The sequence below is a fragment of the Pseudopipra pipra genome, chromosome 4 (assembly GCF_036250125.1).
Source record: "Pseudopipra pipra isolate bDixPip1 chromosome 4, bDixPip1.hap1, whole genome shotgun sequence".
Classification (NCBI taxonomy): Eukaryota; Metazoa; Chordata; class Aves; order Passeriformes; family Pipridae; genus Pseudopipra; species Pseudopipra pipra.
The window spans coordinates 53,078,424-53,100,404 of NC_087552.1; the positions used below are offsets into that span (position 1 = coordinate 53,078,424).

A 21,981-nucleotide genomic window follows, 5' to 3' on the forward strand; every position below is an offset into this window, starting at 1 on the left:
TCACAACTGACAAAACAGGGGTTAGCAAAACAGACAGAAGTGAATATAATTTCTTTTCAAATTACATAAAGCCTGAAATTCTTCTGTCCTTTTTATCAATATCCAATTCCAAAGAAGAAGGGAGGAAAATTCCATTTGTGATGTGTGTCCTCATTACAACTGAGATTACTTCTGATATAACCTTCTTGACAGCTGATCCAAACAGGTGTCAAAATCCCTCTCCCCTCAAAATTTATTTTGAGGTTTTCGTGGGAGAAGGTAGAGGGGGAAATGAAAGCTTTTGATTGATATGATGTTAGCTTTACCTGCAATAAAGTAAAACACCATCTCTCTTACTCTGACAACACAGAGTTGACAGACTGCCTGAGGAAATGGACAGTCTCATGGTCCTTCTTCCTAGAGCTGCTAGGGAGAGGCACAGGGACAGACAATTTTTTTGATGGGAAGAATCTTACTCGAACGTTAAAATGATAAAGGTCCAATGGAACTGGAGTGCAGAAGTTGATCAGTATTTTCCAGCATTCTGCTTGATTGGTATAATATCTTTGTGAACTCATTTGCTTGTGGATGAGCACCTTTGCTGCTTTGTCATGCAGTAGCAGATTTCAGCTGCCTCAGGTCAACTCACAGGAGAAAAGGATGGGAAAGTAATGGCTAAACATCCCATGGAAACCACTCTGACATTGACTAAAAAAGCAGTTATTTAGTTCACCAGTTTTTGCCCTTTTCAGCTGTAAAGCAAATGTTTTCTAACGTCTAGGGCTTTTTGAGTTATGGTGGCTTTTTTCTAAGATATGTATTTTAGTGATGGCTTCTTATCAGAAGGTCTAATGGGATTATGCAAACCTGTCAAATAACTACATACTTCTATGAAAACCACACCTGTAGTTGACACTAGTTTTTATTTTTTTTCTAAAATACATTGCAAAGCACCCAAAATAACAATATATTTATTTATGAAAATTTATTTTCAACATAAGGTGTTTGCCAGCCTTTTATTCCTACATCAATGGTCATTTTAGGAATATCTACACATTTTATGATACTGACATAGAATAATTCAGAGTTTTATCAAGTTAAAGTTTTGGGTTTCTGGTTTTCTACCAGGCATTCCTAACGTACAGTGTATTCAATATCATGGAAGAGAAGGAAGAACAATATACCTAGAGAGCCCTCAAACTTTTTCAAGATCCTTATTACCTAAGAAGCATACTGGGAAATTGTTAACAACCTATAGAATTAGACTGAATTTTTAAACTAATTACTCACAGGAAGCTTTCTGACCTCCTATGATTCACTGAGGACTATTTACATGAAAACATTTATCACATCATTTGAATTAACATTATTATTCATCTTTTTGTGAAGAAATTTAGTTATGATAGGTCATGTTTAACTCTGTCAGAAATCATTGCTAAACTGTTATCAAGGACAGCACAAAACACATTGCTTTCCTTAGGATATTTTGCATTTACTGGAAGCTATCAATGCAATGTTGTTGGGCAGAAAAGAGAAGAGCAAGCTGTTTACTCAAGATCCTTTCCATTAAGAAGCAGCCAGATCACATTAGGCGAGTTGCCAATTTTACCTCCAAGGAGTCAAGGATCATTGTCCTAAATGCTCAGTCCTTCCAATTTCTGCTGATGATAGATGAACTAGACCCTGCTTCCCTTCTGTTAGAAGATAAAGCTGTCTTAAAATTTTACAGTAGGTGAGAAGTTCAACTTTCCTGTATTCTGTTATTCCTCTCAGGTCCAGATTCGACAAAAAACTTGCAAGAAAAAAGGAAAGAGCTCAGGAAAAAAGATGGTTTTGTAGAATGGCTGTTCCACAAATCCTTATATCAGGTGTCTCTGAAAGTCATTGTAAGAGACTCAGTAGGTTTGTATAAGGTACTTAAGTGTGCTAGAACAGTGAGGGGAGAAAGGAAAAACAGATGGGATACTAGATATCTGAAAACATTATTTAATGATGTATTCAGAGGAAGACAATCAGTGTGGAAAACATGCCATTCACTTACAGACTGCCTGAAAGCCAGTATTTCACTGCAAATGCCAACACGGATGGTAGGAATGGATCAGCTGCAAAGCAGGATTATAGAACAGCTATCCTATGTCTGGCAATCCTGCAATACCATCCTACACAGTACAATTTCACTTATTCATGATTTTGGACATCTTAACAAGATCTCATTTCTTCATTTAAATGTTGGAATTGCATTGGCTGGTCTCTCCCCAGTTTGTCACAGAGCAGCCAAGCTTGCTCCTTGTGTTGACAGTCAATTGGAGCTTGCATGTCTCAACAGAAAACCCAACATGGCACTGTTCTTTTTAGATAAAGCTGCACATTCACTCCTAAATGAGGAAGAGTTGTCAAAGCATAGATAAAAGTTGCCATCAAGACAAATGGAGCTATGGGATCACTACTGAAAGCCATCCTAGAGCCAAGCCAAGGTGCCACTCCAGAAGTACCTCAGAACAAGAAGCAAGAAGTCTTAGCAGTGCCTCCAGATTATGAAAATGCCATGAAGGTTCTCCCTGCTGAAAAACTCTCATATTTATGTCTTGTATCAAATTCACTATAGACCTACAGTGTCAGATCTATAGATCTGCAGGCTGTGCCAACAACTTTGTTTTGGTCAGCTCAGTACAGTGCTATGCAGTTCACCTGTCCTAAGCAGGCAGTGCTAACTGATTGGAAGCTCATCTAGGAAAACACCAGTAACCAAAGAGTTACGGCCGAAATTCATACTTCCGTTCCTTCTCCATCAGCTGTACTACAGCATTACATTTATATAAAGCTGCAGTCAAATCATTTACCTGCATAATCTGGTTTATTTAAATAAATGCCATAATAACAGTAACCAGTACCCAAGCCCTACATGATGCTTGACAGAAGTTTAGAATTACTAATGATGCAACTGATGAATGACGAGAAGAAATTCATGGAACCTCATTAATTTGAGTCTCAGTCTCAAAATTGTTCATATTCCTATGTAAGAAAGCAACAACAACAAATAATAAAATAATAAAAAAAACCCCACAGCATTGAAGAGACATAGTACCAGACTGATTGAAAATGGAAATGGAAGATATTATCAAGATGCTCAAGATATTTTCTATTAGTAATGATACTATTCTATCACCACAGTCAGAGCAAGGTAGCTGTACTGATGGGAAACAAAAACTTTCAAATCTCCAAACAGACCCAGCCTCAGAGTCTTCCTAAACACAGTGTCTGTGTGATAGTGCACTATGTGGAGAACTGTAATCAATTAAAAAAAACCAAAACAAACCAATCAGAGTGTATACAAAGACTTCCGATAATACATGTTGTCCCATGATCATGAGCATTGCTGGAGCTCCCACCATTTATTTGTATTACCACTTAATAAATACAAAATTTGATCCACACCATACTTTATTCTGCTGCTATTTATAACAATACAAACACACAAATTCTGAATCTGTTCTCTTTTCTGGGTTATGAAATTGCTATTTTAAGCCTACCCAGTCTCTTCTAAGAGTAAATTTTTAATTATTAGTTTTTGTTTTTCCACTCTTCTCCATAAATTAAGGTTGTGTTTCTTTGAAAAGGATAAATCAGTCTGATAGCTACCAAAGGCTGAATTGCAGCCAAGCTGGACAGTTCACATTGTCACACCACTTTCAGAGTGACTGAATTCTGACCTTCAGAATATTTCTGAAATATTCTATATTTAAACACTTACTCACTGATGAAACCCAAATGGGAGTGGTGATTATTTAACATTTCTAAAACACAGATGAATAGGCCTACAGGATCTCCATGAGAAGCTGGAGGGGCATACCAGAATGATGCTCTATGTGGAACACTAACAGAGTAGCTGAAGGAAACCAGTAAGAAGGGAAGAAAAAATACTTCTAGGAAAGACTCCTTTTAATGTCAACTTCTTCCCCCCAAGTTATGACAGCACTATGGACTGCTATTATTCCAGCCACACCTAATACACAAGGGGACTGGGCCTTTTTGGTTGTTTTTATAAACATTCGTGGAAACATTGCTGAATCCCTAGAGAGAAAAAAATGCTGACTGAATTATAACAACCTACAATAAATATTTTTTCATATGATTCCACACTTCACAAACAAAATAGCATCAGCTGCATGAACTGTGTTCACATATAAAAACCCACACTTCTCAAGTCTACAGAAGTTCGCCTTTGATGACTGTATGTCAAGCAGAAATGTTGTTTCCACAGAATGATAAATTCTACAGGTTATATACCAGTGGGACTTAGCCAAAATTTGAAATTCCAGTACATATTTTCGGTTCAGATTCTGCATAACTAGCACCAGAGTTTTAAACACAGGCTGCTTGTACATAATGGTCTAAAATTCCAAAGCACTTCCACAAATTTCCTTTTCCAACACTTGCATTAGAGGAGACCGGAAGCTGTAAAAAGTTCCAAAGACACAAAACCAGCATGAAACATTTAGTGATAACCATCGAAATTTCCATGACAATGGCTTCAGTGGGCTCACCTCATTGGTACAATAGCAGCAGACCAATGGTCCAGTAAATGTAGAGAGGCAACTGTTAAGTAAGATATTGGGCTACAGTGCTCCTTGAAATAAACACACAACCCCCCAAAATGTTTGACTGAAAAAAAAAGGAGCTGTTTAGTTTAGCTCAGCTTTGCCATTTTCAGTAGCTGGGAGTGTGCCTGTGTAAACTATGCACAAAGAGTCTCTTCTCCTCAAACCTGCAATGTCACAGAATATCTGTACCTGAAAATCCTGTTTGGTTGCTGCATATTCAAGGTTCCTCCTTGAAAAACAAAATTTATGTTTTTGATTATAGTGGTGATGTAAAGGTATAAACATTCACAAGTCCAAAGCCAGTAACTTTCGAATTGGGAAGAATACTTCGGCCATGAATAATTTTTTTGTTTTTAAAATGTGACCATCAACACATGCTTACATGCACACTGCTAAACGTTTTTACTCTCTCTTCACAGTGCTTCAGTTAGTGACAGACAGAAGTCTAGGTCACAGAACTTCCAGATAACCTCCTCAGTCCTGAAATTCTCACTAAGCAGTAGCCAAAAGGCTAACATCCCAATAAAAAAAAATAATTCTCTTATCAGCCATCATTCCTTGCATCACGGCCATCCACTCTAAAATTGTGTATATGCTGTTTGTCCAGCTTCTCTAACTGGATTCTCAAGTACAATATAGGTGTGACTACTTCATTATTTTATTTTGGACCAGAAATGTGTTTGAGAGTGGATTCTCCCAATCCACTTCAGGTGCAACAGACTGCATTGTGGAGCTGTCTCAAAGCACCAGAACCATCATCCATTTAAATAGAACTAAACCTTAATTTGTGATGCATTTCACTGCAAACAGGCATTTGGTTCGTAGCAGCAAATCCTAATTTCAGCAGTTCAAAGTAAAAATTGTAAAAAAAAAGCCAGTTCAAAGTAAAAATTACTTCCTTGAGTGAAGAACATAACCTGTTCTCAGAACCAGCAGTCTCCCTCGAACAACCTGTTGCTGTTTGCCACTTAGTAATGTGGATTTCTACAGGGGATTTCATCTAGGCTAATAACTGCAGCTTTCAGACACCTGGCCAGCTGATCTGGGAATACTGGCCTGGTCTTTTGAGACCTTGGAGGCACAGGAGAAAAGAGGTGTTATACCCTGTTGTTATGCTCTAGTCCACCGAAACAGGGTGAAGATGCTCAAAACCTCACTTCTGCTTCTCAGTAAGCAAACAGTGCTTTTGAGAAAGGTTTTACATTAAAACCCTTCCACCAAAATTTAATATTTATACATTAATTCACATCAGCATTTATTATTGTAACTTGGTTAAAAAGGAATAACTGACAATTCAGATACAACTCAGTACAGTTAACACAGTAATAAAACAATTCACAGTAACTAATGTCACTCCCTGCCTCAGCTTCTGCTCTTTGAGTTCCAGCTGCTCTTCCCAGCTGTACTGCCTTACCTCCCCACACAAATTAGTAAGTATCGCTTGACATAGTTTGTATATCTTTACTGATAAGTAAAATACTAACAAAATGGAGGCTGAGATTTTTTTAACCTCAATCATTGCCATCCATAAGTATTTCAGCTTGAACAGCTGAGCTGTAAAGGCTTCTAAAGCAAAAAAAAATATAAATATAGCCAAGCTATAATTCAATTAACAGTGTTTCTCTTGAGGATTTACTTGTTAAATCATTAGTCAACCTTTGTACACCATACATAACCTGAGTTCCTTCAACTTTGAGAAGTCTTTTGAACCATTTTATTTTAAAGCATTTAAAGCATTTCTTAGTTTGCACAGTAAAAAAGTTTCAACACCCCCTTAAAGCAGAAGTTTCTCAGAAATGCTGCAGCTTCTATATTCAGGACAATGGAAATTACACATTTTCTTGCATTTCTGTAAGCTGATCTCTGAAGAAAGAGGTGCTTTGCTTGACTTTTCCCTAAAGATACTTCTACTTAGGGAACCAGAGCCAAACTGCTGCCTTTGTGTACTCAGAAACACCTCTAGTGCACATAAAAGACTGTTTCATTACAGTAGCCTTACAAAAAAGCAGGCTATGATGTGAAACAGTATTTTAGATCATCAAATGTAAAACAAACAAAGTTCAAACTCTGGTGCTGCAGACATATGTATATAACAGCAAAAAATCCAAACAAACCCTTAGTTGTACCATCTGTCTCTGACAGGACCTGGAGTTTTCCCTGAACCTGCAGAATTCACTATTATTTTTCCTACTGGTTGGCCCAAAACATGTTAACTACATGAAGACAGCTAGCACCAATTTCCAGAAAACTTTTCATCAAAGGAAAGCAAACAGTTTTTGACTAGAGGCTAAAAGTTCTGTTTTGAATTGCAGAGGGCAGAACCTGTACAAAAGAGCAAGCTCAGCTACCTTATCGGGCTTGGCTTGTTAAATCTAAAGGTCGACATGAACCTGAAAGAAGATACTCATGAGAAATTAATTCGGAAAGGCATAAATGATTCAAGAGAACAACCTTGGTAAATTGCAATCTACATGGCCCAGAATTTCACTGTGGAAAGAAAGCTCTACTCCTTAGAGCAGAGCTTTAAAGCACCCCTCATCCACCTTACAAATGCTGAGGACACTGCCCTACTACACCTGCCCAGCCACAAAGAAGCTGTGTGAGCTCTGTATTCTGGCCCTCTCCCACCAAATTGGGAACATGTAAGCAGAGCAGGTGCATTTCAGACCTGGCACACAGAAAAAGAAATGGAAGGATGAAGAATAAAAGCAAACAGCTCCAAGGGGAACTTAACTGCTGAGTAACAGAGGGGTTTCACCACAGGACTGACTTCATTTCAGATGCTGAGCGCATATTCCTCAGTCATCGCCAGGCCCCTGCAGGGGAAGGTGGTGAGTGACTGGCATACAGAAAACAGTGCATTTAAAATGCTCAGCATTTTGTGATAATCTGCATTTATCTGAAAGCTGTCAATTGGTAACAACATTTTACCCCAACATAAACTGATCCGGAGAATCACACTGAGCAGCAATGCAGTGTGTTCTGACAGGGGCATTGTGGAATCTTGGGCACCAAAACCCAGCTCTGGCAGAAATCTGCACTTTGTCTTGGCTGCTCTGCTGGCATCCAGCCTGGGAGACAAGCGAGGGTCTGTCCCTCTAGCCCTACCCACAGTGCCAATGGCTTCAAGGAGATTCTTCTGCAAATGAAACTGCAGCATTTGAGCCTTCACTCCCCAATGATCCCCAATTCTTGCCCAGCATTAGTTCTCTATTAACTCTTTGATTCTTGATACAGTATCCAAGTATTCAAATTTCTTTACAAAAAGGGTTATTGGGGTAAATGTACTGACAAACTATGGTCGTACCCCATAGGATACCACCATCATTTATTCACCTACCCAAATAATTAATCATCCTGTAAGTAAGATGGGCTTAAGAGAGGTTTAACAAACATCTAAGTTTTTTGGCTTTAGACAGTGTTAAAATACCTGGTTATGAGGGCTCCTTAAGAGACCAAACCTTGATTTGTTTGGCTAAAATGTAAGTCATTCACTGAGAGACTAAATATGTTCAAAGGTCTTTGCTGGAAGCTCTGCAGAACAAAGTGGGACATCAGTTTAGCTGGAGCAAAACAGTCTCATAAATGAGTGTGATATACCCTAAAACTGACCAGCAAAAAAGCCAAGATCATCCATTCAGAACATTCTTAAAAAGGAAAGCAGGAGGCGATTTCTTGACCTTCTCAATTTTCAGTCTCTTGTTCCTTTTCATTCTTTTGCAGAAGGCAAATTAATTTCATTTGTAGCTTCTGACCTAAACTAAGAAGTATATAGTTACTCTCATTCATGCTCCTGCAGAGGTCTACTAGGCACTGTATTATATAGAAAATAGTAGGAATAATGGCAAAACATCAGCAAGATCAATTATAATACAGCATGTAAAGCTAAATTTGGATTAAAAGAAACATAAGTGATATCTCTGATGTTATCATAATTGCTTCTTCAATGATGTTTCAAGGCACAAACCAAGTAATCAGGCCTTGCTGCACTGAATAGCATAGAAACTTCCTTTGCTGATGGCCTGAGAGCTTCCCAAACTGAGGAAAGCTCACAGGCCATTTTGACTCAGCCATCCTTGGAAAAAAAACAAACCAAACAAAACCAAAAACTTACTTCTTGTTTTGCTATTGGGAATTTTAGAGCAACTATTGTGAATATACCCTAAAACCTGATTTTCATAGCAGAAATCCAAACGATCAGCTTCTCAACCCAAGGTCCAAGATTAGCCAAGCCAGCTGGGCACAGCTACACTGCAAACCCACCCTTTTCTGCCAGTGCTGGTGGCACATTCTCGAAGGTTCCTCAGGCTGTAGTGACAAACTCTGTTGCTCTCAGTTCCCCTCAAGAGGGAACTGGGAGCATACCCTACCCACAAGCTGTCCTGAAGACTGGAGGCAGCTGACCAGGGTGGACTGATCCCTACCAGCAAAATCATTATAGAAGATTTAATTATTGATTATTGATTTATTTATTGATTTAAATAATGCAACCTTGCTTTGCATTTTACCTTAGTTATTTTCTTTACTGGTTCCTTGTTAGCTTATAATCCTTTACACAAAAAAGCTGAAGCTAAACACAGCTATTAAATTATATATTGTACTCTTTTTCTGTAAATAGAAAGACACGCTGTGTATAAGCCACAGAACTAGCTGAAAATCTCTATTTATACAATTTATTACACTAAGAACTGTTTCTATTTCTTTAGCAATCAATTCTTTAATTGTGGTTTCTGTCAAGTTGCTACTGAATAGTAACTTGCATTATAAAATTAAATAATTTGTAAACAACTAATACTGATTTTTTTTAACTAAAGCTGTATTAAATATGAGGGAAACAGAAATAAAATCACTCTTAACACTTATCACTGTATTATTATCTCCCACTAGTGAATTAACGATGTGCAAGTTCACCACAAATCTAAAAATCTACATGTCTTTTTTTTTTTTTTTTGAGACTGAAGGCTTTGGTATATTTCAATTCCACAATGATTACTTTACTTTTAGTAACAGTTCCTTCAGTGATCTAAACGGAATATAGATAGTCTTCGTGTATCTACAAGTGTGACTGTATTTTCTACTCACAACAGTGTAAACTTAGTTTACACTTTCAAGAAACTATGTTTTTAGGTGCTTAATCAAAGGCTCCCTTAAGTCAGTTGTCTGACTTTGTATCAAACTGTGCAGGAAAAACAGGTACAACTATTCTTTTTTATTTAAATAATTTTAGGAGACTAAAACAAGTTAGTACTTTAGAATTCATTATCCACAGAGTCATCATTCAGTGGTTTAGTCAGCATCCATATGGCCAATGGGGGCAACACCAACCCATGTAATACTCAAGCAGGGCTTTATCCTCCAGCCCAGAACAGGCCCCATGACCCTGCAAAATTCATCCCCAAGGAGCCTCTGTGTAGGCAGGAGACAAGTTGGGGAAAACTGCATGTAAAAACCTGTAATGAAGACATATTTAAAAGTAATGTTTATACAAACACTAGGGACCAATTTTATAGCACATGGGAGTCAATTACTTCACATGTAACTATCTGCAGGCCTGGGGACTTGCATGGTGAGACTAAACGCCCATGTTACTTAAGCGGTTACTCATTTTTAAGTGATAGACGCAAGGGGGCAGCTTTGTTTGTAGGGGGCCAGATTCCTTCCCCCTCCACAACCCACAGTCATTCCCCATTTTGGAATAGGCCACCATCTTATAAAAACTGGAAAGGCTTACATTTGTGTTGAAAGCCCACAGCAGTAGTTCCTACATTTTTACTGATCAGATTTTGGCAGGCAGGAAAGCTTTCTTTGTTAACAAGCTTCATTTTATATTTCTAAGTACACTGCTTTTGCTTTCCCTCCTAAATTAGTGCTGACAACTAATGGCCATTAAAAGAATAAAACTAAACACTTGTGAGGAATCAGCATTGAAATAATTAGTTCTGAAAGCCCAGAAAGCACTCCTGAAAGCAGTTAGAAGTGTGTTTCTGCAACAGCTTCTTTTTCCCTAAAAATGCAGCCAACTCCATGTGCTACAAGTTCTGACCTCCTCCAAGACTAACTCCTCTCTGACCAACTCCTCTCTTGCCCACTTGACAAGAGAACAATGAGGGGGGGAAATGGCCCATCCCTTGGTGGCATCCTTGAAGTATGTACTCAACTGCATCACTAATCTTTTGACAGCAGCCACCTGTATAGGAGACTGACACATTTATAAGAGTCAGCATGGAAATCAGTTGGTATAATTCCCTCAGATAACGTGTCAAATCAGGCCTTAGGTCATGCACAAGACACAGCGACACGGGAGAAGCAACTACTTTAACAAGCATTCCACCTGACAGCTCTACAGAGAAAAAAAGACAAGTGGAAAGAGGAAAGGATACATTTCAATTTTTCAGGGTATGTCTAAAATTAAGCAGACTCCTTTCAAGACAGAATAAAGCAAGTCTTTCTATTTGAGAATCTGAAGAAAGGCAACACAGTCACATATCAAGCACCCCCTCTTACTATCTTCCCAGGGTAGGTATTTCACCTGTTAAATAGTCAGGAACAGGGATGTAGAAATAACTAAGCAATGGACCATTTACACCTGGCAAAACAGAAGGGAGAACCAGGATTTATGTGGTCTGTCTAGCGGTATTATAATAAAGTATTTTTTCCCCAATTCTTGCCTGTCAGCAAGCTGTTTCACACACTGGTCCTCTTCTATGCTTTCCATTGTGCCTCAAGACAAAATATCATTTACAGCTCATTTAAAATTTAGAATGACTGTTACTTCGGAATTTTTTTTTAAGCATCAGCCAAAACTATATTCTATATTTCTTCAACCATCTCTACTGCTCTGCATCGATACTTAGTTTCACAGTTACAGTGGAAAATATTACTGAAGCCCTAGGCACACAAAAAACACGTGCATTGTCACAGAAGTAAGTCTCCCAATAAAAGCTAGCTTACTCTTCTTCATAAATTCAGAGTATGACAAAAACCAGGAAAAAAGTCCAAAACAAACAGTGGGAGTGCTGTTGCACATTCTCCAGAGTACTTCTGTGAAGTTTTAATTACAGCTCTCCCCTTTTGCAGATCCGCAGCATGGTAGAACAAGTCGGTCAGACCCGCAGCTTCGCTTTTAACCCTCGACCCAAGCCACGTCTGATAGCAAGCAGTCTGACTTACTGCTCACTTTGAGTGCTCCTCCTTTTCCCTGCCTGAGCAATACAGCAGGGCTCTGCTCCCTTCCCAGAGATGACTGACTTGCCTCGAAATCAGACGTGAACATCTGCAAACTCTGAGGCTGGACTTTACTTCCCGAGCGCGGAGGGCTGCGGGCGCCGCGCCGCCTACCTTGGCCACCCAGCTGAACAATGGTGACATCCTACGGCCTCCGGCGATCCCCGGCTCCGGCCGCTCCTCATGCGCCGGGAGAGGAGCCAGCCCGCCCGGCCTCCCAGAGTTTCCCCCACGGCCACGGCCGAGCCCCAGCCGGCGGGACTGCGAGCTCGCCGCGCCGGGGACGATGCCCGTGGCGGCGCCGACTGAGCCGCGGGGTGGGAAGGGAAGGGAAAGGAAGGGCCGGGGCCGCGGCCGCGTCCCGCCCCCGCCGCGCTCCGCCCCTGCCCGGACGCCCGTTCCCGCCGGGCGGGAAGGGAGAGGGCTGGGGAAAGGAGCGGGCTCACCCTCCGGCAGCGCGCCCGGGAACGCAGACACCCGCCCGCGGCCGCGCCGCTCTGCCCGTCCACGTAATTCGGCGCTGACGACAGGATTCGTAACTAAAACTTTCTGGGAACATCCTGGCATCGAAGTCATGCCTAACATTAGAGGATCGTGCAAAAAAAATCATCTGAAACCTCTGTGAAATGTTACTCTTCCAGTCAGGCTCGCCATTCGTGTTAGCTAGTGGTATTTGACATCACACACTAGCAGCTCTACTTCCAGAAATCAGACTGCCATAGAAGAGAATTAAAACACCTATATGGTAGACGCATGTTTCCGGCAGGTCAGGGGATGTTCCTTGCCACCTAGCCAGGAAAGGTACTCATTCCCGTTGTTGCTCCGGCTGAGCTGCCTGTGAACACACGCCCCTACTCAGTGGGTGTGGGGCTGCCTGAAAACAACTAATTTTCCTCAGTTTGGAGGAAGGGCACAGAACTAGGAAAGAAAAAAAGGCTTGGATTTCACAGGAAATAATCCACTGGGCCCAAAACAAAAAGCCCTTTATTTTCCACCCCCTCATAGAAACAACATGAAGAACTAGATTTGCAAAATCGTAACAGAAGAGCATAGAGTCTGTTCTGCACTTCTTCGCAATAAAATTCAACTGCTCAAAGTTAGATGTTTAAGTGCCAAATTCAGCTCTTTTCTTTGCCCAAAGACAGTCATCAAGACAGCTACTCTGTTGGGAGAGTGCCTTGCATATACTTGCACACTTACAGCCAGTGGAATCATCTCTGGGTTTAAAGCTGACACTGCTCCACTAGTCTGTGTTATTAAATGAAAACAGGAGGAAAAGAGCAACTCCACACATATGGGCTGGGGAGAAGGAGAACCAATCTTACAGCTCACTGAGGCAGAAAAGGGGCAGTTTTGGCCCCTGCCACAGACTGCATGATCTCGGGTTTAGTTTATACAAAGCAAGTAAGACAGTGAGCTGTCAGAGGGCTCTATCACCTCCTAATGCTGCACTGTGAGTGTCCTAGTGCTGGCTCTGTGTCTGTAAAGGGCTGCAGAGAGCTGAGGGGGCAAGACAAAAGCAGTTCTTCTCAGGTTGTACCTAAGCAACAGTTTCTGAAATTAAAACTGTAACAAATACATTTCAGATTTTCATAAAAGGAGAGTAGAGTTTCATTTTCTTATTGTTCTACAGATTAAAGTAGAGATAATTCACAAGGATGGCCAATGGCTTTCTCTGTCACTATGATAGTGGCCATGGACATTTTGATTGCACAGATGTTCTTAGCCATAAGCCCAATAAATATGACCAACACCCATCCTGGTAGTGTTCTCTAAAGGCTTATTGGCATGATAGAGGGAGAAATTATCACTGCTGCTACTGTTCATGATGTATAGAGTACATACATGAATAAATTACATCCGTTCTCAGGGCTTTAAACTCGGAACCTTACAAGAACACTGGAATTATTACAATCTGAAGTACAGAACTGGGTCTGCTTTTATTTCATAAAGCAACTGAGGGCAAGAGCAAGACAGAATGCTCGTCATTATGTGCTGCTCATTGTTATAGAGTATATCCACCAATTAGTGGCAGCATTAGTGTTGCATTTTTCTAACACTGAGTGTGAACAATGTTATTTCTCAATAATTATTTCTTCCCCTTTCTCTGAGGGGAAGTATTTTAAGTTTGGCTTGTGTGGATAACTATCTCTCCAAAAATACTATATATCCATTTTAGGTAAATGGAAAAATTCAAGGACAGGGAATAACATCTGTACTGCATAAAGAGTAAGTAGCGCTTGACACCATCTTATCTAATCTTTTAAAAATCAAAACAAAACCCTCATTCCTATGAACTGTTCCATGTTATCATGGAAAGTATTAGCAAGATATTTGTGGCTGTTTTTAAATAGTAGCAAGTAAAATACTTCAAAGCCACAACTTAAAGCTTACATCATCAGAAAGTTGACCTTTCCATTTTAGAGATGTCCTACATAAATTTATACATACACAAATACCCCAATTATTTTTCCTCCAACAAGACGCTCTCCATTAAAAGAAGCCATCTGGAGATAAGAAAAGATATGAGAGACATAAGGAAATATTAAGAAGAAAGGAGGGTGTAGTTTTAACTCAAAAGAGGAATATTTCTGACTAACTCTCCTCTGATTTCAGCTTTATGCTTAATGGCTGTATCTTTGTGAGTTTTTATAGTATGTCACCACTAAATGGTGTCTCACAAGAATTTGCATTAAGGGTATAGCCACAACTGTATTACCTGAGAACTGGCCTCTCCTGTTGCTTCTGTGTTGACTCTGGTGATGGTTTTAAAGTAGATCCCGTTCCCATTTAAAGCTTTTTCCTCTGAATTGTATTTAAACATGTTTTGGCAATTACTCTTCTCATGAACCCTCTGTCCATGTTCACAGTTACAAGTTTCATTTATCTCTTTCCTCCCTGTACCCAACAAGATCTTCACAAATTCAAGTAGAAAAAGTACAAGAAAAAATATACCTGACAGTAATTATCACTTTCCATTTTTTGGCCTTTGTTTAAAAACACACACAGTTTTTAACCTTAATTACTCAGTTGTCACCCTTCAGATTTCGTTGACTGTTGTTGATGCAAGATGCAATAAATGATTCATCTGGATCCACCAAAGGAAAAGACTAATGAATCCTCTTGATTTCATCCTATCTAAAGACTCAATCAAGCCTGACTAGATGGCTTCTGAAAAGACAATGTGGTGAAGAAAGGAGTGAGCTTTGTTACTTCTTTTGGCTAAATTGTAAGCAAACCTTTTTCTCAATACAAAATAAAATATTAATCGCAAAACTGAACTACTACACCAAACCAGACCTGCCCAGCCCCTTCATGAAAGACAACAGCAAGACTTAATACCACAGACTGGCAGTGGCTGTCCCCTTAATGCGAAGTCCCCTTAATCCTTAATTGGAGCCCACTGCCCATGCTAGAGATGAAATCCAGCTTTCAACAAAGCAAATAGGATGAGTTTCTCAGTGGTCTCCAGATAGTCAGTGGAAACAGAAATGACAATGTTTTGGATAACCTCCTTAGTACTGTTAGTGAGTGAAGTGTTTCAGCTATCTGCTAACCAGTAGCAAGTATGCAAAATGCTGACATTGGGCCAGTGCCCAGAGATGACATGCAATTCATTCTCCATGTGGCAGATGGAAGAGAACAATTCCTCACCAGATTGCTGGCCACTGACTCAGCAGCAGAGCCCTTCCAAACATCTCCTGTAGGTTTAGCTTATATACAATGGTATTTTTGGCCACAAAATTTGTAATTACTAAAATACTTTGATTCAAGTGATATTAGCATTTTCTGCTCAGGAATGAAAAGCGGTGTTGGTAATGGGCTATCTGTCCTCTTTCCTACCAGCAGTATCCCTTCTCTCAGTGTCAGAGCATAAGACCATTACCAGGTGCTGAGGCTCATTTGGGATCCTGCACCTTGGCAAGAGGACTGAGGGATAGCAGGATCTGTGAAGGGAAAGGTGATCGTACACTATGTAGCAGAGAAGCGTAAGAACCCAAGGGCTATGTTTCTCAGCAGACAGTAGAACAAGGTCCTTCTTGGGCAAGTGCTGTCTTGAAGGCAGGGTTAGATCAAGTAGTGTGAGGTCATGAGAGTATTAGATGATAAAACACCTCATAAGAGGTGTTTTAAGCTACTGAAGTAGCTTTCCCAGTATACCCTGAGATTAGCTCAGTTGGCTAGAACATGGTGCCACTAACACCAAGATTGTGGGTTTGATCCCTGTATGGGCCATTCACTTAACATTTGGACTTGATGATCCTTGTGGGTCCCTTCCAGCTCAGAATATTCTGTGATAGTTGGCTAATATTACCTTGAGATTCTTCCCTGTAGGTCTGTTTTGGACAAAGAAGTATTCAGACATTCTTTTTTTAAATTTGAAATAGTCTATCTAGAGAAAATGGGTTGTGTTTTTCTTATGCCCTATTATAAGGCAGTTGTGGGTAATAGCAGATGCTGCGATGATCAGTCAGTTATCTTGAATGGAATGGATAATCCCTTAGCATTTGCTTCAGAAAGTTCAGAGTAGAAAGGTTTTGGTGAAGTCCTTAATTAAACAAGGCACCATAGAACATACTAAACAAAGCACGTGGAACCCATCATCCTGAAAAGGACCTCTCTTTGTGTGAGGTTGACCGAGAGGAAAGCAGCTCTACCTTCAAGTAGGCTACAGGAAGAGAAGCTGAAAAGAGGACACTTCTAGATGTACGATATCTGACCAAAAAACATGATGCATTCCAAAAACATTGATGCGCACACTTTGGATTGGCAAGCTTTATGCTGGATTGTGTATTTTTTGTCATCCCACAGACAGCAAAATAAAACTTAAAGCTGTCAGGAACTTTACCATGAGTTCTAACTAATTCCACTCAAGCATAATCCTATGTCTGCATTTGACCAAGATCAAATGTGCACTGTTGAGTGGTCTAATTGTGATCAAATGACCAGATCTCTATAAATGAGCAAAAAAACACAACGTAAATCTGCAGATAAATCTAGGCAGACTTGTGAAGAGATCACTTTGATCTGAATAGCTAGATGCAAAAAACCCACAAGGACAACGTGGCAAATGAGCAATGGGGGAAACTCAGAGCATAGTGGGGAATTGCCACACAGAGACATCAGAGGTTTCACGCATTTATTCTGTTTTGTGATGAGGGTTTTCTGGCAGCTGTGAAACCAGAGCAGGAAGAGTGGAGCACAGGCAGAGCAAACTAGAAAACTGCAGAAGCAGATCACAGAGCTCAGAACAAATGGGGATGCTCCCAATGTGCAGTGACAAACACACAGTTCGAGCCCTTGAGATCATCAGCTAGGTCTTGACTGTAGCTGAAGCAGCTGGAAGCCTCCTGTTTTTCCTCCCTGCAGGGCAGTACTTTTTGGTCTTCTCAGTGTCACCAAGCTGAGGGATAACTTAGCTGAGCTCTCCAGACTGCTGAGGCGGCTCTGGGGAGAGAGCAGCAGATGCTGGGATGACACACACCTGCACACACACCCTGACACAACTGGATAAACTATAAAATATTAATGATGCAAGACTGCTTTTTTAAAAATCCTCTGACACTAGAATGTGAAAGATGTGAGAATCAAAAGGCCATTAATATCCCCTGCCAGTAGATACCTGGTCCTGGAAGGACTTTGAACTGTTTTCCCTCAGCCTCCCATTGCTTCCTTGTGGCAAGCACTGACAGGTCTCAGGAGAAAAAAAAAACTCTTAAAGTTTAAGAAGCATTTTCAAAATGCAATTAATTAAAGGTTATACTTAAAGCTTGACCTTGAAGCTTATATGATTAACTCAAGTTAGATGGGAAGAAAGACACTTCATTTAAATACAGATCTCCTTTCCTTTGTGAAGAAGCACTACCTCACAATGGGTAAAAAATTAAATACACTTCTACTTCCAATGATAGATAAGTTATGTAGTAAAAAAAATTTAGAAAGTGTTGAGGAAAACCAGAGTATGAGCAGAACATGACACTCACATTTGACTGGTTAAAATCAAAACATAATTATAAATTTATCAATTCCCCATGTGCTATGGGAGACATGTATACTATGATTACCTATTTCCATTAAACAGGACTTCACATTAGTTAAGATGTCCATATTCACTTTAGCCTTTTAGAACACTCTAGTAATGAGTAATATAAAATAAGCAATCATGTATGCTTAATTTTACAGAGTTATATCCTAGCTCTTTGTTTACATATTTAACTATAAATACAAAAATAGTCCCACTGCCCTAAGCATATTATTTTGTGTACTTCCGTTGCAACAGTAGGAGACTAGGAAAGTATATTGAGTTCCACACTATGGAGAGCCATGAAAAGTAGCCAGTCTTCTCAGTTCTCCACAATTTACTTAATAAATCGATTTCTAACAGCATTGATTTCTCATAATTTAATTCAGCCACAATCTCCATAGACAGTATGCAGATTCTAATGGACTTTTACTGTGGTTCACGTACTCTAAAGGAACATCTGTTTTAGTAAACTGAAAAAACCTCAATAGTTGAAATAAAACTATGTTAAACATTCCACCCCCAACCCAAAATATTCTTGGTTTTGCTGGAAAGACCTTAAAAATAAAAACTATCCATTCAGGTTTATCTTTCAGTAAGTGCAGGGTCCAGGACTTACCTACAGTCAATGGAACTACATTGCAATTCACATATGACAAGCATCTGTGCGTAAAAGCTATTCATTTGAGAAGGATCCAATCCTGCCCCCACTAAAATCACAGCCAAGTTGGTACTATATCCTTATCCATTTTAAACATAGATAACAAAAAGAGGAAACACAAATACCATACTGTCCTGTTCTTTTCCAGAATCGAGCTGAAGAAATTTTAATTTCTGTAACATTGTATCATAAGACTCCCTGCTCTGGTGCTCTTGGACAAAACCCCAGCAGGAAAACAGCAGCCTGCTGAGAACTGCAGCAGCCCCTCGCAGTCAATTAAGAAGTGCACTCTGCTGCCCACCCAGCCCTTGACCACCCTGCTCATCACCAGCCTTCCATTTGATTACAAGCTGCAGCACAGTCCTTCCCTAGATATTTCCTATGTAATGTGAAATTGAGAATACCACTGGAACCTACTAATATAATAATTTGCATGTACAGTAATTTTGTATGATGCATATAAATCTGCCTTTTTATTAAATTATCTGGGATTTTTATCTGTGGTGTTCTGCTGGTTACATTCCTTCTCAGCTCTCTTGAAAGTGGAAAGCTTTATCAGCAATGTTCCCTTGCACACACTTTTAATTTACTGTTTCGTATGTGTCCCCTTCCATTTCTTCTCAGGGCTTATTAACCCACTGAGCATATCTTTGCCAATGATGAGGGCTCTTTTGCTTTTGTGATTTTCTATATTTTTGGCTAAGTCATATAGTGTTTCAATAACAACAAAAGCCACAAAATGGCAATAAACCATCTTTAAAATCAAGATTCAAACACTAACAATCTGAAAAAAGCACTTCCCCACGATTCACTTGGCTTTCCATTCAGAAGTTTGCAGCTCCAGGTTTCATTGCAAACAACATTCCACATTTAGTTGTTATAAGCCAATTCAAAAACACACTGAAAAACGTTTGTAAAATATAACACACAATCTGAGGCTTTTAAAATACAGATGCAGGATTTCTCCTTATGGCTCTTTTGTGGTTTTGATAAAGCTGCATTGCTTCAAAGGGCTCAGGATATACTACTGTAAGTCACCAGTGCATATTTCAGCCACATGTGCTGACTCTGCTTCCGCTCCTCTGCCAGAACAATGGAAGCCCTTACATGCTGAGTCAGCTATCCACAAACACAGATCCACGCAGACCAAATGCAGTCCCTCAGCACAGGTTTTGTTAACCACATCTTATCACAAAGAATGCTAGGTAGCTGCATCATTTCATGTAAAACTCATGAACTAGGTAAAATTTGGAAATGCACGCATATTTTCAGGAACAAACCCCAAAATATTGTTTGACATGAGGTAAGCTACTGAAATACATAAATAAATACAAAATAAAGTTACAACAAAATAATCATGGGTTCAGTTCTGCCATTTCCTCCCTCCTGGGTATTCTTAGTACCAAGAGGGAACTCTGGCATTCCAGGAGAAACCTGCACACAGCTGGACAGACAGGCTGGACATGTGAACTCTTACTGAACCAATCTGGTAAGTTCAGATACCACTGCAACTTGTGAGTCTGAGCTCACATATTTAAATAATTGTTCACAAGCACAAAGACCCAAAGAACAAGTGAACCTCAGAAGTCAGCTGAGCAGGGCTTTTAGAATCATAGAGTCACCTAATTGAAAAAGACCCCTAAGATCATCAAGTCCAACCACTAGCCCTGCACTGCCATGTTCACCACTAAACCATGTCCCCAGGTGTCATGTGCACATATTTTTTGAATGCTTCCAGGAATGCTGATTCCATCAGTTCCCTAAGCAGCCTCTTCCAATGCCTGACAACCCTTTCAGTGAAGAATTTTTTCCCAATATCCAATCTAAACCTCCCCTGATGCAATTGAGGCCATTTCCTCTCATCCTGTCACTTGTTACCTTAGAGAAGAGACCAACCTCCACCTTGCTACAACCTCACAGTTGTAGAAAGTGACAAGGTCTCCTCTGAACCTCCTTTTATCCTGGTTGAACAACCCCAGCTCCCTCAGCCTCTCCTTACAGGACTTGTGCTCGAGCCCCTTCACCAGCCTCATTGCTCTTCTCTGGACTTCTCCAGCACCTCAATATCCTTCCTGAACTGAGGGGCCCAGAACTGACACAGTACTCCAGGTGTGGCCTCACCAGCACTGAGTACAGGGGAAGAATCACTTCCCTGGTCCTGCTGGCCACACTGTTCCTGATCCAGGCCAGGATGCCATTGGCCTTCTTGGCCACCTGGGCACACTGCTGGCTCATGTTCAGCTTCTTGTCAATCCAAACCCCCAGGTCCCTTTCCTCCTGGCTGCTCTCCAGCCACTCTGTCCCCAGCCTGTAGCGCTGCAGGGGGTTGTTGTGGCCAAAGTGCAGGACCTGACACTTGGCCTTGTTGAACCTCATCCCTCTGGAATCAGCCCAACTCTCCAGTCTGTCCAGGTCCCTCTGCAGAGCCCTCCTGCCTTCCAGCAGATCGACACTGCCCCCCAACTTGGTGTCATCTGCAAATTTGCTAATGGTAGACTCTATCCCCTCATCCAGACCATTGATAAAGATATTAAACAGGATTTTTAATCCAGAACGTATTAAATTCTCAAATGTACCATTGGTTTCAATTATAATTAATGAGTAGCATGTAGGCCAGCTATAATTAATTTTCCCAGTTTTTTCCCTAACATGCAAAAAGCTGTAATATACAGCCAAACAGCAAGAGCTTAAAAAATAAGAATCAATATTACATTCTCTCATTGTAGATTCACAATGTCATCCCCATACATGTGCTTTAATTTCACTCATAACTCCAGTTAAGAGTCTAATTCAGCTATGTCTCAAGCCGGCATCAAGACTTCCAGAACAGGCTGACATGCCTGTGCAAGTGTATGCATGTAAAAGTCAGGTCACTGAGGGTTATCTGGCTAAGGAAAATTTGTCATATATGTTGTTTTTATATGGTTTGTTGGAAGTGCATAGTCTCAACTTGTGTGAAGGGATTTATCCCAAGACCTTGACAGCCTGTGTTCTGTAACTTGATAAGAAATGTAATAGAAATCTGTGGTTTGTTTGTTTGAGATTCCTGGGAACCTTTCTGACTTTTCCAATCCTAGCTGGCACATGGATAGTCTATTAAACACAAAAACTGAAATAGAGGATAAAAAAAGACAATTTCATTTTAAAGAAAAACTTGAAGCGTGCCTTCTGCAGTACACGAACTCCCTGCAGAATACCCAGTGAAGAGAGGAAGCCTGCATACATGCAATGCATGCACTCTGAGCTTTGTTGTCCCCTGGATGTATCTAGTTCAGTATGGAGTTAGTAACATACATGTAAACAATATCCGTAAGCCCCACAAGTTTCTAAAGAGAAACTTTTGTCCTTATTTACATACAAGCATATAGCAAGCTCACAACATGACTGACAGCTAATGTTTTCAAATCTGTCAGATACTCTACTCAGGGGAACTGAAACATCCCAGAACATGGGCTGATGGCAAACATCCCAGTTGAGCACGTCTTGTTTTGTGA

General features: G+C 40.2%; 1 protein-coding gene across 8 annotated transcripts in view; it reads right to left on the reverse strand.

The window, feature by feature from the left end:
- The window catches only part of TBC1D1 (TBC1 domain family member 1), a 103,609-nt gene that overhangs the window by 60,333 nt on the left and 21,295 nt on the right, over positions 1–21,981 (reverse strand). Inside the window, exon 1 of one of the 8 annotated variants that reach the window (XM_064653057.1) lies at positions 11,919–12,237. The exons of the other annotated variants lie outside the window; for them this stretch is intronic. Coding sequence (XP_064509127.1) covers positions 11,919–11,948 — 30 coding nt within the window. The 5' untranslated portion in view covers positions 11,949–12,237. Of the gene's footprint in view, positions 1–11,918; positions 12,238–21,981 lie in introns of those variants that run through there. 8 annotated transcript variants of the gene reach the window in all.